Consider the following 18,441-nt stretch of genomic DNA (forward strand, 5'->3'; position numbering starts at 1 on the left):
TAAATGATACAATTTTAAAAGTGATACAGGTACAGAGAAACCTAGGGTGGCAGGACAAGCTGAGAAGTCTATGAAAAAGAAAGTGGGATTCTTGGGCTTATTAGTAGATGTGTAGAGTACAAAGTAAAGGCTAAACCTTTATAAAACACTGGTTAGGCATCGAACAGCAGTATTGTGCTCAATATAGGTTGGGAAGGATGTCAAGGTCTTAGAGTAGATGGAGAAGAGATTTGTTAGAATGATGCCAGAGATGAGGGACTTCTGTTACATAGAGAGATTGGACAAGCTGTGGTTGTTCTCTTTATAGCGAAGAAAGTTAAGAGGAGATTTGATAAAGGTGTTCAAAATCACGATCAATGTTGACTGAGTAAATAAGAAGAAACTGTTTCCAATGGCAGAAGGATCAGTAGCCAGAGGACACAATTTTAAGATGACTGGAAAAAGAACAGAGGTGACATGCAAGAGTATTTCTTTAGCAGTGATTTGTTATGACCTGGAATTAACTGCCAGAGAGGCAGGTGGAAGCAGATTCAATAGTAACTTCCAAACGGAATTGGATAAATATTTGAAGGGAAAAAAATTGGTCTCGGAGAAAAGAGCAGCGGAGTGGAACCAATTAGATAGCTGTATCTTATTTTACTATTAGGCCAGCAGTGAGTGTTGTACCATCATCCCTACTACCATTTAATCTCTTCTCCCTTCCACTCTTTTAAAGGCCTTTCCATTACTCTTCCCTTGTCCTGTTACCATTGCCTTGCACCATCATCTCTGTTGTCATTCAATTTCTCCTGTCTTCCACCTTATCACCGAGTTCACTTTTATTTCCTTTTTCTCCCCACTCCTCCCTACTTTCTCTGCCTCTGAACATGCTTTAAACCTGTTACATCTGGCATGAAAACATAATAATTCTCATAATATTATTGTTATTTATTGTAACTCTTTCGAGTACAAACACATTTCCATCTGTTTCTATTCAGATGAAATTACATTGTTTCATAATTTGCCATTGTGAGATTTGAACTCTTGATCTTGGGGTTACAAGCCCAGTACCATAACCACTTGGCTATTTAGGCCAAGCTGTTATTTATTGTAAAGGGAGATTAATAATGGGGTTTGGATAGTTTTTATGTGTGTGTGTTAGTCAATTGAATTAGAGACAGCTGGTCTAGAGGCTTTGAGCCATCAACAAGCAGCTAGGTTTGAAATGCTAAATACGTAAATATGGCTATAAAGTGTTAGAATGTGAGGTGTAAGGAAAAATTGCATTTTTAGATAAATTAGGTTAATTTAAATTTCAAAGAGGTGGCAGAATGTTACATCTAGCCAGAAGAAGCTAAGCCAAACAGTGTGCTTATTTTCCCCAAAGATTACTGACATAATATAAATCTTGTCATAGTACTAATTTTTAAAAGGTAAAGTTCCAAAGACATATCGGAACAATGGCACTTGCATTAAAAAGGGAGAAACAGGTGTAAAAGAGATGAGGCTATAGCCAGAATTTTCAGGGGACGGGGTCTGCTCATTGAGGCGTAAAATGACGCGGGGTGACATCGGGCTTGTGTCCCCACATCACCATGCGTCATTTAGATTTTCAGCTTGGCGGGCACGCAGCCGAACTGTCGAAAGCCTATTAAGGCCACTTAAAAACAAATTAAACTAATAAACTGAGCTGCCCGTCCCACCTTAAGGTTTGCAGGCAGGCAAAGAGCCCAGGCAGCCTTCGCATTTTTCATGAAACCTCATCCACGGGCGGGATGAGGTTTCATGAAGTGTTTGTAAATTGAATAAAAATTTTTATAAAAATTCATTGACGTTCCAGCTCATGTGACACTGTTACATGAGGGGACATGTCTTAAAAATTTTTCTTCTCTTCATTTAAATTTTTAAAACTTAAACTAATGGTCCTGAGGCACAGAGATTTCGGCGCTCTTTCATGCACATGCACAGGGACCCCCGCCCGCACAAGGAGCGCATAGCGCTTACGGGTACATGTCATGCTGGGCGGGCCTTAATTGACCAGCCCACGTAAAATGGTGGCATGGACAGACATCTCACACATTATTCCTCACCAAAATTCAGGGAGGAAAATTTCATCCTGAACACTCCTAGGTGAATATGGCCTCCTGCTGAGAGTGCTTCTTTCACTCCTTCTTCTTCTAGCAGCTTATCCTGTTCTGCATGACCCTCTGTTCATTCTCCAGATCATGCAGTCTTCCAAGGGGAATGACCATCAGTGCACCCATGTCTGGGAGCAGAAGACTTGAAGTCAACAAAAGCTCCTTCAGCACCTGCCACAACCTACCCTGTGGACTGTTGCAACTTTAAACAATTACAGTAAGTGTCAAACATTTGTAGAACTGAAGCAATAACCAGAAGAAATCAGAGAAATCAACCATCAACTAATATGTAAATAACTGATTATCCCTTTAAATAGCACTGCAGCTGAGTGTCCCTCCTGCTGCTGAATGCACATTCAGATGTATGAGGTTATGGGAGGGCCTTAGTGGGAGTGTTGTGGTCCAAAATGTCACCACTGGCATCAGATTTGCATTGCATATTGATTGACATTACAATCTACAAGCATATTTGTGATGGATGTGTCTGTTGTGGCATACTTCCAGTGGGCACTCATTACGTGCACACTAACACCCTGAACAATATGGTAGCTGGTGTGCTTCATCCCACAAGTGTGCTGGTACACCATTTTGGAGTTGCAAGGGTACTTATGGTGCCCAAATGTGGACACAAATGATTCTATTTTCTTACCCAAGTACTTAAGTCTGCCTGGGCCCAATTATCCATGTACCTTTCAATCCTATTTGATCTAATTGCTATATGTGGTGATAACTTGTGTGTGTGCAATGCCTCAGATCATCACTGGACTTTTTTTTTCCCCAAAAGGAGGGGCATGTGGTATTGCTTATGACATGTAACTGGCAACCCCTCATGTAATTTTAAGTATCACTGCTTTACATTTTCTACACCTAAAGTGTTAATAGAATTATAAAGCATCACACAATGGTGCAACTGCAGCTGCAGCCAAGTGGTCTTCAGTCAAACTAATTTGTACTCAGGATAGTGGCATTGATCTTCCCCTACTGACTGAACCTTTCAAATATACTAGAAGCAACCTATTTTAAGTCGAAGTCATTACCAAGATTATAGGCAGCAGTGTGAACATAACCAGTAAAAAGTCAGATTTGTCACTGTTCAGAATTCAAACTTTCGAAGTCAATTTATTTTAAATAACTTCAACCGTACTGATCCACATAATAATAAATAAGAACAAACATGTTGAAAACATGCCAATCAGTGAACTCTCTCTCTCTGCAATGCCAATTTACAATTTTATTCTCAGGTCTTACATCTTACCTTCTTTCTAATTCCATATGACTGTGGCTCTTATATCCTTCGACTGACATCAAACACTACCTTTTGTCAACATCCCACTAGTTGCCGAAAAACTAATTTAATTTTCCTAATTCAACTCAACAGATGTACATTTACGTTAATTCAGTGTATAATAATGATTTAACAGCAGAGGACCGCAGTAATATTTCACAAGAGATTTTGATAAAAGGAATGAAAATTACCCAAATACCATATTTCTGAATTTCCATTACAGAGCTTTCGGGTAACTTATTTGTACAATCAACAAGATTAGACAGTACTAGAAGCAAAATGCCACACAGGCCCATGTGTATGATAGCCTAATAGTGAGTTATGACAGACCTTAATAAAAGATGGGGCAGAATTGTCTATTTGACATGCTGGGAGCGTGCCCTGCATGTCATCACGTAAAATGACGTGCGGTGACATCGGGTGAACATCCCAACATCACCGTGCACCATCACAATATTTCACTGGGCAGGCGCGCGATGATGTTCAATACGCACCCGCCATTAATTAACGAGCTAGTTAAGTCCCTTAATTCGTCAACTGACAGCAATTTTCAGGCGCCTGTGTGATCTTCAGGTCAGCGCACAGACGCAATGGGCAGGCGGGCAAGAGACTTTTGAATGAACCTCATCCACGGGCGGGATAAGAGGGCTCAGTGGGGTTGTCAATCTGGTCTGTGAAGTATTTATTGGAGGACGTTTTTTAACCGTGCCTGTAAGATCTGCAGCAGTTCAGAACGAATTCCAGCAGCTTTCTGTGTACTGTGAACCTTCAGCTCAGCACTCTACAATCAGTAATCTTTATCGGGCCTGCAGCTTTCCGGAAGCCTCCCCTTAGCCTGGGTAGGGATTCTGACATGTCCACTGGAGGCAGCTCCTCTGAGGAAGGGAGGGCTAGAATAAGGAGGAGGCCATGAGTGCACATCAGCCTCCAGGGGAACCACCTTTTGGAGTACAAGTGCAGGCACAAGGGGTGCAGGACCAAGAGTTAATCCAAGGTGGAAGGGGCCGCAGAAGATGCCACTGTCCTGCTGCCAGGGTATACAAGCAGAGAAGCAGCTACCTCAATATGACTGAAGTGTAGTGCTGGAGGCTCTGAGTGTCAAGGGAGACAGTCAACTGCATCTGTCAGATGATTGACCCTGAGATCTCTCCTAACTGTGTGGGTGGACACCCCATGCCAGTGGCTCTGAAGGTCACAGTTGCCCTCAACTTCTATGCCTCTGGCTCCTTCCAGAGCTCGGAGGGTAATCTTTGCAGTGTCTCCCAATCAGCTGTCCACACTTGTGTCAAGCAACTCACAGATGCTCTGTTCAGGAGTGCATTGACCTTCATCCACTTCCGCTGGGACCGGGCAAGTCAGGCACAGCGAGCCAGAGGCTTCACGGCCATAGTCGGCTTCCCCCGTGTCCAGGGTGCAATAGACTGTACACATGTGGCCATCAAGGTGCCAGCGGGTCAACAGGAAGGGCTTCCACTAACATGAACGTGCAGATAATGTGTGATCACAGGATGCTGATTCTACAAGTCTGTGCAAGGTACCCAGGCAGCTCCCACAATTCCTACATCCTTAGACATTCTCAGGTGCTGCAGCTCTTCAGTGTTCGGGCTCGGCTTAATGGATGGCTGCTGGGTGATAAGGGCTACCCCTCAGAAGGTGGCTCATGACGCCTCTCCAACATCCAATATCAAAAGCTGAGCAGCGGTACAATAGATGCCAGGGCACCACAAGGGCTGTGGCAGAGGGAGCCATTCGTCTTCTCAAGGTGTGCTTCTGATGCCTGAACTGCTCAGGGGGCACGCTCCAGTACCCCCCAGATTGTGTGTGGGTGATAGTGGTTACATGCTGCACTCTCCACAATCTTGCACTAGAAAGGGGGGATGTGGTGGACGATGAAGACTTTGACGCAGTGGATGTGTCCAGCACTGATTCTGAGGATGAGGAAGCCCAGGGGAATGATGAGGGGCTAAACGCTGATCCGGGACTACACCAAGGAAGCAGGGACACCCGGGAAGCTTTACGCCAATGAACCTTCAGCTAGCTCAACACAAATGGATCAGCAGGACCAGCCTTGCCTGGCACTTCCATACTCAGCAGCTAAGTGCTAAATTTGCCAGGTCATCAGCAGCAACTAAGGGCTTTGGCATTAACTTGAATGCCCAAACAAACACTCATGACATTTATCTTCAACATATAAATGCAGAACAAAGGAGCCACCCTCAGCCATGGTAACACATCTGGTTTTTATTTTAATCATCAGAAGTTCTCACAAATCCAAAACAAAACGTTAAACAAGCAAAAAAACATTGTAAGTACCTAATCTCGGGCCAACACAAAAGCACCAGTGAGAAACCCGTGGTGTGCCTAAGGTGCCTTATGATTTTGTTTGCGGGTGCTACATTTTGGTGCCGCACCATCGCTCAGAGTCGCTTCTGAGACAGCCTGCTGACTCTGCTGTCTTGTTGGCCTCGATGTCCTTGGCAGTTGTCCTCTGGCCCGTGGAGCCTGTGCTGGCCCTGCCTGAGAGGGATCTGCCAGGTCCACAACTGGCATCTCCCCAGTCGTCAGAGCCTCACCGGATGAAATGGTCACTGGGAGAGGGGCGGAGGAGCTGGTGCCCTCATCGAGGGAGCCATGAAAAGAGCCCGCAGATACGACAGGCAGCTGCTGCGCCGACTTGAGGTCGCCTCGGATCTCCCTGCTCACCGTGGATGGATGGGCAATGAGCTGGGAAGCTTGAGGCCCACACCATCTCTCACATTGGCACTGACCAGCTGTGGCCACTGGCGCTCTGAGGGCTTGCAGGTCCGAGCGGAACCCCAGCAGGACTTGATTGATTTCCTGGAGGTGCCTCTCCATAACAGTCGGCACTCTCTCCATGGAGGAAGCATGACGCTCTGCCATGAGGCTCATTGCATCAGTGATGCTCTGTGTGGACTCCTCCACCACGGACACCAAGCAAAGCACAGCCTCATGTATCACTCCCAGATGCTCCCACACACCCGGCTGCATTTCCTGCAGCTGCTGCGTCGTGGACAACTCCAGACGACACTGACTGAGCATGTGTCTGGTCCCTTGCAGTCTTCCGACTGTTGGCATCATCGGCACTCTCTGTCTCTGCCAGCTCTTCCAGCGATTGTGAAGTGCCCTCTCCACTGTGCTCCGGGACACTAGCCGATGTTGCAATGCCCACCGAGGTGCTAGTATCTGCGCTGGTGCCTGCCTCACAGAAATGGTCTGATGCAGGTGACACGTGAGGGCCCTCAGGTGTGAGTTGGGGCATCTGCAATTCCTCCTGGCAGCCATGCTCTGATGATGCTGAAAATAACAAGGACAGTGGATCAGTTAGCGTGCACACAGTGACACACTTCATCCCTTTCCCCCAGGCTCATTATGTGCTCAACCTTCCAGAACCACTGGATACGATCATTGGTGGGTTGGTAAATAGTGAGGAGGATAGCCTTGCATTACAGGCAGATACAGACGGGCTGGTCAGATGGGCTGATGAATGCCAAATGGAATGTTATGTGGATAAGTGTGAGGTGATGCACTTGGGCAGGACAAACAAGGCACAGGAATACACGGTGAATGGTAGGACCGTGGAAAGTAAGGAGGATCAGAGGGACCTTGCTGGGCATGTCGACAGGTCCCTTAAGGTAGCAAGACAAGTACATAAGGTGTTCAAGAAGGTAAATGCCATACTTGCCTTTATTAGCCGAGGGATAGAATATAGGAGCAGGGAGGTCATGTTGCAAGTGCAGAAACTGCTGCCTAGGCCACAACAATAATTCTGCATGCAACTGTGAAATGCCCTTCACAGGAGGGATGTGATTGGAGTGGAGAGAGTGCAGAGGTTGTTGACCAGAATGCTGGCTGGGCTGGAGAGTTTGACTTATGAGGAGACATAGAATAGACTGGGGTTACGGCCCCTGGTGCAGAGGAGATTGAAGGGTGACATGATTAAGGTCTTTAAATTTATGAGGGGCATAGATAGGGTAGACGGAAAGGAACTTTTCCCTTTGGCAGAGGGATGAGTAACCAGGTGGCATAGATTTAAGGTAAGGGGCATGAGGTTGACAGGTGATATGATGAGCAACTTTTGCACACAGGGGTCAGAATTTTCTGCCTGTCAGGCAGGCGGGCCCGACCCAATCTCCAGTGTGCGGGGAGCCGATCCCCGCTGGAGAAGCGGGCCCTGCTGCCATTTTACACGGGCGGGCCTTAATCGGCCCACCCAGCGTGACATCCGGCAGGAAGCACTATGCACTTCCTGTGCGGGCGGGGGGGGGATTCCCCAAAAGCGAGAGTGCATGCGCACGAAAGAGCTCACATCTAGCTGAGACCAAGTGCTGCTTCAAGGAGATCGCTTACACTTTGAACAATGTTAAAAATAGAAAACAAAAATCCTTAATATGTCCCCCTCATATGACCATGTCACATGAGATGGGACATGTTCATAATTTACACTAAAACTTTATTAAACTTTTTAAATTGCTACATGAACCTCATCCTGCCAATGGATGAGGTTTCGTGTTTTCTCTATTTGCTGCCAACCTTAAGGTTGGACGGGCAGGTCCTTTAATTGTTTAAATGATCCTGTCAATGGCCTCAATTGACCATTGACAGGTCGGCGGGCCCACAGCTGATTTTGCTGTGCCCCCGCCTTCCTGAAAATTTGAATGGGGTGAGATGACATCGGGGGATCCCCCCAATGTCATCCCGCATCATTTTATGTGTCGGCGAGCAGGCCCCGCCCCCTGCTTGCCGGCGGCAAAATTCAGCCCAGAGTGTGCTGGGGATGTGGAACGCACTGCCTGAAAGGGTGGTGGACAAAAAAACCCTCCTAACATGTAATAAGTATTTGGATATGCAGCTACGATGCCATGGAATACAAGGCCATGGGGATAGTGCTGGAAAATGGGATTAGGAGACTTAGGGAGGAATTTGACACGTGCATCCTCAAAGGGCCATAGGGCCTTTTTTCTATGATCCACACCTCTGACTCTTATCACTCTGTGACCAAGCAATGTTGCAACAATAACAAATTAAACAATCATCAGTGCTATGGATGTTGGGAGGACATTGCGGATCTCACTGTTGGCCTCAAATAGCTGGCCGTTCCACCCCAGCCTCACCGACACCAGTTTGACCTGGGCGCATGGCGCCTCTCAAGCTCCAGGGCCTCCTGTTCGAAGCAACTTAACATTACGTGAGCCTGGCCGCCTCCAGTCCTCGAATGCTCAGGCGCATTATGCGCATTCTTCTCCTGAAAAACAGAGAAGACCATTCATTGCGGCAATTTGCATATGGACTCTGCACACGCACGCCGCACCCCAACCACAGTGGCCCAATCTCAGGCCTCCAGTGCCTCCTCTCCCCGCTACTGCTGATCACTCATACAAAGATAGTACGCCTGCTCCCAACACCCCCCAATGGCCACTTTGGACGCATTGTGCGTACATCACTTCAGGAAACACACAGTCTTTGCTCCCATAGCAAGGAGGCACAACTACGTACAGCGTTGGAGGCAGCAAATGGTTCTTGGCCACGACACCTTGAGGCTCCCCTTCCACCATCTCAACACCATGAATAGGACATGTGTTGGAGTTCTGAGTATGCACCTAGCTGCATCTCCTGCAGGTTGCTCCCAGACTAGTCATATGCGACTAAGAGCAACACATGGTGCGGGGGAGAACTCATCTCATGAACCACTCAGGCTGATCTAAGCATGGGCACTATCTGCTTGCCCACCCAGCGTACGAGAAATGCCCAACATGATTCAATGCATTCACGACAGTAAGACTTGGGGTGGGGATGCCTCAAAGGCTAAGGCTATCTGCTGGGTTAAAAGCCCAATGCCAACATGGTACTCACCCTTCCAGAGCACAACAAATTGTTGAAGTGCTTACGGCACTGGATCCAGGTGCGCTGCACCACGTCGCGGGAGCTCACCACCTCCGCCACTCCTCCCAGGCACTTTTGATCATGTAGGAGGGCCTCATCCTCCCTTCCTGGGAGACCAACACCTCCCGCCATGCTGCCACCTCCTCGAGGAAGGCAGCAAGGCAATCATCAGAAAAGTGGGGGCGTATTGGCCCTCTGCTGGCCTACCCTGCAGCCTGCCCTCCTCCTGGGGCAGACTCTGCAGCCTGCCCTCCTCCTGGGACACTCCCTGCAGCCTGCCCGGCTCCTCTGACCTTCCCTCCAGCTTGCCCTGCTCAGCCGACCCCCTGCGGTGTGACCTGGAACTGGTCATTGTGAGCAGCCTACAGGAGGCTGCCAGGCCTTCCTTTAAACAGACTGCCGGGTCGCCATTGGACTAGGTGGTCTGTGCTCGCCCGCTGCAGCCTGCACAATTCCACTATTCACAGGAGTCGGCAAATACGCCAGGCAGGCCTTAATTGGCCCACCCGCGCAAAATGGCAGCGCAGACCTGATCGCAGGCGCCAATCAGGTCCGTGGCCATTCCAGCTCCGCCCACCCGACTGGCAGAAAATTCTGCCCATGGAGTTTGAGAAGCATTTAAAATAAACATATTTATATTATCTGAATGAAATAAGTTTTAAATTTTTTAATTTAACCTTTGAGCCAAAGTATGAAAAAAGTCTGACTTGATAAGTAAAATTGTTAAGAATCCTAGTTTCAACAGACTTCACATACAAATACATTAACTATATTAACCTCAAATCCTTCCCTGACATAAGCTTATTGTTAATGTATATATTCACCAAGGATCCTTCAACAGCACCATCCAAACCCATGACCACTACCATCTTGAAAGACAAGGGCTGCAGATACATGGGAACACCACCACCTGGAAGTTCCCTCCAAGTCACTCACCATATTGACTTGGAAATATATCGCCACTCCTTCACTGTCGCTGGGTCAAAATCCTGGAACTCCCTTCCTAACAGCACTGTGGGTGTACCAACGCCACATGGCAGCAGCAGTTCAAGAAGGCAGCTCATCACCATTTTCTCAAGGGCAACTAGGGATGGGCAATAAATGCTGGCCCAGCCAGCGAAGCCCACATCCCGTGAATGAATAAAAATATATATACATATTATCTGGCTTTCTTTTTTAGTTTGGAAATTGTAATTTTTAAACGTAGGATGGATGCATGACAGCTTGGTCTAGATAGTTTATTGGGAAGGCACTGGCATAGGGGTATTGTTACTGACTAGTATTCTAAAGGCCCAGGGTAATGTTCTGGGGACTCGGGTTCAAATCTCACAGTGGCAGACAGCAAAATTTGAATTTATACAAAATCTGGAATTAAAATTCTGATGACCATGATTGTCATAAAAACATAAGAGAAGGAAATCTACCACCCTTGCCTGGTCTGGCATACATGTGACTCCAGACCCACAGCAATATGGTTGATTCTTAAATGCCCTCTGAACAAGAGCAATTAGGGATGGCCTAGCCAGTGACACCCACAACCCATTAACGAATAATAAAAAAAATATATGCCTGGACTTATATATCTTATTGTGTTGCTGGATAGTGGTGACAGGTATTCACACCTAGGATTACAGTGGCCTCTGAATATCTCGAAGAGATGGGCTGTCTGTAGGCATCGCGTGAGAAGGTTTGAAGGTGCAACTTTGGGGTTTAAATTATGTCATTTTCCCAGATCAAAGAAAGTTTGAAGGCACCTGGTAAACAAAGGATGGTTTCAAAGTATCCATATACTTTTGAGATCAACAAGCAGGTTTAAAGTTAAAGATAATTAATTTGCATTTCTATCTGGGAACAAGCCATGCGTGTCACATTGCCAGAGAGATGGGTAATGGAGTGGGGTGGGTTAGGAAGGTTCTTTTGTTTGCCATATCTCGGTTGTATGGGTCAGTCTGTGTACGGAGCAGCTGGAAGAAGGCAGTGAAAGAACCTGCCAGGAGCAATGGGCAAGGATCAGAGGGCCGTCAAGAACCAAAGCGTAACAGCACCCTCTTGTCGCCATTTGTCTATATATGCAAAATAGCAAACCAGAATAAACCAGTTCAGTTGGGTACTTGATTTTCATGTGGTACACAGTTTCTTTTTGTCCTGCAAAGATATCACTTTGAGGTGGGATTGTGGATTTCCCTGGCTGAATAAATTTGGTTGAAAAATCTTCCAGCAAACCAGCCGAGGAACTGAGAGGTTTTTTATTTGCTGAATAGGCTTAAAAAATTTGGTGTTAGAGAAAAGGTTGTTTGTACATGTGGGTGGACTGACATTCAAAAATCGCTGCATCAACAAGTATTATTGGACAACTGGGAGAGTATAATCATGACCAAGAGTCTTTTGGTACATTGAGATGTTTTTCACTGATAATGATATCCTTGAAGATCCGGATAATCCAGCTGTTAATCAGAAAGTGGGGGAAAGGAAGAGGGTGATATCTTTAATGGAAGCAGGCCCAAAAGTGTATGAAATGCTCAAGAATTTGCTTGCCCCTGCTCAGCCAAAAGACATCTGTCATATATTTTGTGTATGCTTGGGAAGCACTACAGTCCCAAGTTATTGGAGACTGCTAAAAGCTATTCGTTTGAAACAAGGAATCAGTTGCTTAGTGAGGACACTGGAGAGTTCATTGTGTCTTTGAAAAAGTTGTCCATTCATTGTAATTTTGGGAATTTTAAAAGAGAGATTTGTGTGTGGTTTGAAAAGTGAACACACTCGCAGTAAGTTGCCAACATTGCCAAAGTTAACTTTTAACATAGCTTGCCAAACAGCATTGTCCATGAACATGGCGGAAAGTGGTTCGCGAGGAGTCAGAGTTAACAACCGCCTGTCATCTACTGAAGTAAATAAGCTGCAGCTGAGTAAGCAGAAGGCCCTAATGACAGCAGTTAGTATTGCATCAAAGTCCTGTTACCGGTGCTCAGGCCAAAATTGGGCATAGAATTGTCCATTTGTGAAGGTAGAGTGCTACAGCTGGAAGAAGGGTCATCTTGCCAAGGCATGTCGAAGGAACGTAAACAGAGAAGATGCTGGCTGGAAGAAATGGCAGTCATTGTATTTGATTGTCAAACGTGTCACAAAAAGTATAATAATTCTCATAATATTATTGTGGTTTATTGTAAACGTAAGCTAATAGCAGGGTTTGAAAAGTTTCTCATGGGAAGAATTTTATGGTCAGCAAACGGAGGCGAGGCCCACTTGCCAACGCATAAAATGACACCCGGTGACGTCAGGCTGGCACCCCGACATCATCGGGCATCATTTAGATTTTCAGTTCAGCTGTGCACCAGCCAAACTGTCAAAGGCCTATTAAGGCCTGTTAAAAACTAATTAAAACAGTTAAATGAGCTGCCCGTCCAATCTTAAGGTTGGCGGACAGGTGAGGAGCCAAGGCAACCTCATCCACGGGCGGGGTGAAGCTTCATGAATGTTTTAAAATTCAATAAAAATTCTTTTAAAAATTCATTGACATGTCCAGCTCATGTGACAGTGTCACATGAGGTGACATGTTTTAAAAGTTTTTTATTCCTTTATTTAAATTTTAAAACCCTAAACTGATCTCCCTCAGAAAGAGCATAAGCCCTGACTCAGGGAATCCTCCCCCGACCCCCACAGGTAGCACTCAGCATTTCCAGGCGAGCGTCACACTGGGTGGGCCTTAATTGACCCGCCCACGTAAAATGGAGGCCCGGACACGATCGGGGGTGCCGATCAGGTTCACGCTTGCTCCCGCCTGCCCCCGCACAACCACCCCCCCCCCCCCCCCCCCCCCCCCCACCCCCCCCCACCCCCCCACCCCCCCCACCAACAGGGAAGAAATTCAGCCCTATGTGTGTGTGTGAGATTTAACTGAATTGGAGCCAGCTGTCTGGAGACTTTGACTCAATAAAAGAAGCTAGGTTTGAAATGCTAAATACGTAAACATGGCTGAAGTTTTAGAATGTGAGGTGAGGAGAATTTGCATTTTTAGATAAATCAGGGTGGTTTGAATTTCAAAAAGATTGCAGGATGTTATACCTAGCCAGAGAAGCTAGGCTAAGCAGTAAGTTTATTTTTCCCAAAGGTTACTGACAATATTAGCACGATGAAAAGAATTATATTAAGAGAAAGGTAAAGTTCCAAAGACATGTAGATTCAATGGAATTTGCATTAAAAGGGAGAAACATGTATAAAGGAAAAGAGGTTGTGTGTCAGAGAGAGAAAGGCATTGTAAGTTCTGCCAGAAGTGTGAAAAACCGCCAGTATTTGTGCATTAAGCTGCTGTCTACAGAAACCAAAGCTGGGAAAAGCCGCTTTGAATTCTATTGTCCAGGGTATTGTGTTGACTTGCCTGGATCTGTTTAAATCTATTTTTTACCGTTGCTTTAACAGGGGTGTAACAAAGCTAGATTAATTAGAGGATTTAGGAGTTATTATAATAGCAATTTGTTGACCTATGCATGTGCTTGAAATTTTTTCTTTGTTAATAAATGTTTAATTTAGTTTTCTGAAATATCTCTATAATCTTGGTGGACTTATTGCTACTGAATTCAGGGCACACATCTCGAAATAAAATAAAAATTGCAACATCATTGTGACCGCACGATCAGTTTTCCCTCCACATAGCACACATAATCTGCCACGTCATAACAAACAGCTCAATGAGGGCTTAGTTGAGACCTATACAATCCAAAGCACAAGGATATCCAGTGGAAAAGCGCAGGGCATTGTAGTCCAAGTAACGTTGGATGAAATGTAAATCAGATACTAGAGTGTAATCCACCCAATACTTTGCCAAACATTGAGGACCTGTTCAAAATGTAGTCAGGAGGCCAGAGTTTTTCAAAATCAAATCTGACAAATGTCTATCTTCAACTTGAGATAGGTGATGAGCTTAAGTCATATTTGACTATTAATTCACACATGGGTCCATTTCAGTTTCATAGGCTGTCATTTGGCGTTTCTTCCGCCCCTGGAATTTTGCGAGGAACTGGGGGGTAGTGTGCAATTTGGATGATATATATGTTATGTCTGGTTCCAGGCCGAGATCCCCCAATTTGTTAACTTCCCAAACAGGACCCTAATTTGTTACGCTCCTAGCGGAGGAGGAATGAGCTGGCTCCATTTCTTTATTCAACCCCCTCAGTTGGTCGCAACAAGGTTAATTTAAAAGGGGTCCCTTCCCCCCGTGGATACCTTATCCCAGTCCAAATGTATTTATTTTTTAGAAGGAGCAAATTTAATTAGGCTTTCTTGAGTCAAAGAAAGAGTAAGTTTATTAGTTACTAAAGACCTGAGAAAAATAATAAAAACACATACACACAGATGAGAAATGAAAAGTTATGAGTCCAAATAAAAGTTTTAAAATATATATGAATCAGTCTTTGGCTTGTCCGTGAGGCATAGATGGCAAAATGTTGCAGCTGTTAAGTTGGGTGATTTCAGTAGAGCTGACTTTGGCAGTTTAGCAGTTGGTTTGGAGACAGTTGGTTCTGCAGCTTGGCTGAGGAAGCTGTCCTATTTCCTTTTTGATTGTTGCTTTGCTGAGCCTTGCCTCCTGCAACAGACAGAGAGAGCAAGAGAGAAAGGGACTTTGCCTGCCACTGCAGGGATGACTTGTTTGTCTTCCTGTTGTGTCATTCTCACAGCACACTTGCACTGCTCTGCAGCTAGCTTTTTAACCCATTTTCCCTGTGTATTCCTGTAAGGGAAAAGAAAACCACGTCTTCACCCAGAGTCTGGTTTTCTTTAATCTCCAATCATTTCACACATTTTGAGGTAAGAATCAACAGGAGATGGATTTTAAATGACTAATGAGATGTGGTAGTCAGTCTTTTGTCTCTGCAATAACAGGAGATTAAAGTTCAGTCTTTTGCATCTTTCCTATCTCCTCTTTAAGTGTCTCTGCTTGTCAAAGGCCATGATACCTTTTCAGGTGCAACATTCCATGTTCTCTCAGAGCAGGTCTGTCAGTATAATACACATTGGAATTTTTCCAGAAAGTGGTCACTTTACATTGTCAGCCAACTTTTGCTCAGTGTCCTTTCTTGTGTTTCTTTGAAAACATACACATCTTCTTTAAAAAGCTCAATATGCCCATAAGTAATTCATGGCTGTAATTGGCTTTTTGTGACATATACTTAGTTCAGCTCTAAAAAGGCAGACTTATGGGGAAAAATTCTCGCCCCATCGGGGGGAAGTGTGGGAGTGGGTGTGGGCGGGCGCTCCTCCAATTGGTGCCCCCAATTGGGGGTGTGCCACCATTTTACATGGGCAGGCCAATTAAGGCCCACCTAGCGTGACGTCCGCCAGGAAGCGAAATGCTCTCCCTGTGCGGGCGGGGGGGAATTCCCTCAGCTGGAAGTGCGCTCTTTTGCGCATGCGCACAAAAGAGCGCAAAGATCTCCCTGAGGCTAAGTGCTGCCTCAGGGAAATCGGCTCGGAATTAAAATATTTAATAGAATTTTTAAAATTTCCCTGACATGTCCCCTCATGTGACACTGTCACATGAATTAGGACATGTCCATAACTTTTATTGAAAGATTTGATAAAAATTTAAATACCCTCATGAAACATCATCCTGCCCGTGGATGAGGTTTCATGCTTTTTCCGAAGCCTGCCAAGGCTCCCGGCCTGCCCACCAACCTTAAAGGTAGACGAGTAGGTCCATTAATTACATAATTAGTTTTTCAATGGCCTCAATAGGCCGTTGACAGGTCGGCAAGCGCACAGCTGACTAGGCTGCGCCTCCGCCAAACTGAAAATGGAAATGGCGCGGGGTGACGTCGGGAGTTCCATCCAACATCATCCCACCTCATTTTACGCATTGGCGAGTCTGCCCCGCCCCTACTCGCTGACCAGAAGATCCTGTCCATGACGGCAGGTTGAAAATGGTACTCCATCATTTGAAAAAGCATGGGGTTTAGGCAAAGGCACACAAATGTGAAATGTTTTAACACTCTAGAGTATTGGGTCACAGGAAAGACAAAGATGGGTTGCATCCTGCCAAGAGTAAAGTTCAAGCAATAAGAAATGTGCCACACCCTCAGAACATCTCTGAGCTCAGATCATTTTTAGGTTTAATGAATTACTACAGTAAATTCATTGCATCCATTGAATGAACTCTTGAGGAAGGGTGTTCCAAGGAATTGGACAAGGAGGCATTTCAGTTGTGTAAAAATGAATTGATAGGTGGTAAAATGCTTGTACGTTACAATGTGTACGAAAAAGATTAAACTAGCACGTAATGCCTGTCTGGATAGGAGCTGTGATCTCTCGTGTTGGATGATGGTGAGGAGACACCAATTGCATTTGCATCCTCAGTACCAGTGAGCTAAATTATGCTCAGATTGAACGTGAAGCATTGTCTTTATATTTGGAGTTAGAAGATTTCATAAATACTTGTATGTTTGTAGTTTCATAATTGAAACTGATCATAAGCCACTGATGGATTTTTTGAATCCAAAGTCTCCAGTACCCACTTTAGCTGCAGCCCAAATGCAAAGATGGGCTTACCAGCACAACATTAAGTACATACGATCAGGAGACTATTGCAATGCTGATGTAATGTCCAGATTACCATCCCCATCAGAAGTAGAGCCCAACATTGAAGATGCATTTTTCTGCTCACATGTAGATGAGTTGCCAGGCACAACAGATGATATTGGTAGAACAACTTGTAAGGGCCCTGTATTGGCAAGGGTATATGACTATATTGCAAATGGCAGGCCAACACAAGTACTGGATTTAGGCCTTTTTTATGCACAGGAATGAGTTGTCATGGCAACTGCAATCTGTACCTTCCAGGAATTACAACTCTGGTTGTGTTACGTGAAGAACCAGAGTTGTGATTCCTGAAAGGTACAGGTTGCAGTTGCTATGTAATTTACATGATCAACACTTAGGGATGAGCCTGACAAACAGTCTAGCAAAAAGCTATCCTTGGTGGCCAGGGTTAGATAAGGACAAAGGAGACACAATGAAACAGTGTAGGGTGTGTCAAGTAGTAGAAAAGAAGCCACCATCAGTACCTTTGCAACCATGGATATGGTCAGCTAGAGTGTGGCTGAGGCTACACATAGATCTTGCAGAGTTTGAAGAGCAAAAGCTCTTCACTGTGATTGATAGCTATTTGAAGTGGGTTGAGGGGTTCCTGATGAATCAAATAACAGCTAGCAAAACTCTAGACATTTTGCGTAGTTTGTTTACTGCTTATGGGTTCCCAGAGGAAATTGTGTCCGACAATGGACCTCAGTTTTGTTCAGAAGAATTTGTAAAATTCATGACAATGAACGGGGTAAAACACATTAGCATTCCACTATATCACCCAGCATTAAATGGAGCAGCAAAGTGCACAGTGCACATTGTTAAGCAAATGCTAGATTCAAATTGGAAGAAACGTCAGTTGTCATTGAATCACAAACTGACAATTTTTTTGTTTATTCACCACATCACACTTTACACTACTACCGGCAGAACGTCAGCTGAGTTGTTGCTTAGAAGATAGGTTTCTCATTGCTGAAACCACATTTAGCACAATCAGTAGAAGAAAAACAATCCAGGCAAAAAGAGGGTCGTGAAAAGGGTAGAGTGAGAGAAAGAAGTCTGAAGTTGAGCCAGAAGGTTAATGTCAAAGAACATCATTCATCATAAGTAGTTGAAGTTGCTACCAGGAAGAACCATGAAAATATGTGGTCCTTGTACATATTTGGTCAAGATGTTTGGCAATGGAAAGATTTGGTTTGTACATAGAGATCATGTTTTACATTCAGAGCTTCACAAAGAAGGGAGTTGGGAAGAATCAAATGAGTCTGATGAACTGGATAGTTGAAATACAAGTGGAGTGCCAAACGTTACTCCAAAACAAGTTGTGCCTGTAACCAGATCAGATTCAAGTCAGACAGACATGACTAATGAAGTGGAAAATTCAACTGAAGGTCAAGGTGTTTTTCAATTTTGGAGAAAATCCCTCCTTAAACTCAGACCAAGATGTGTCATGGTCCTTCCTCAAGTTCAAAAGTGTCAAGAAAGGAGAGTTGCTCTTAGAGATAGGAAACCAGTGGTTAAGTTGCATTTGTAAATAACTGAAAATCAAGAAATGTATATAAGTCACAT

At 45.0% G+C, this 18,441-nt stretch overlaps 1 protein-coding gene across 18 annotated transcripts in view; it reads right to left on the bottom strand.

Annotated features, from left to right (window-relative positions):
- The window catches only part of myo3b (myosin IIIB), a 661,003-nt gene that overhangs the window by 530,070 nt on the left and 112,492 nt on the right, over window positions 1-18,441 (bottom strand). Inside the window, exon 8 of one of the 18 annotated variants that reach the window (XM_041201014.1) lies at window positions 14,812-14,884. The exons of the other annotated variants lie outside the window; for them this stretch is intronic. Within the exon in view, the coding sequence (XP_041056948.1) occupies window positions 14,845-14,884 (40 nt within the window). The 3' untranslated portion in view covers window positions 14,812-14,844. Of the gene's footprint in view, window positions 1-14,811; window positions 14,885-18,441 lie in introns of those variants that run through there. 18 annotated transcript variants of the gene reach the window in all.

This window comes from Carcharodon carcharias, chromosome 12 (genome assembly GCF_017639515.1).
Source record: "Carcharodon carcharias isolate sCarCar2 chromosome 12, sCarCar2.pri, whole genome shotgun sequence".
Classification (NCBI taxonomy): domain Eukaryota; kingdom Metazoa; phylum Chordata; class Chondrichthyes; order Lamniformes; family Lamnidae; genus Carcharodon; species Carcharodon carcharias.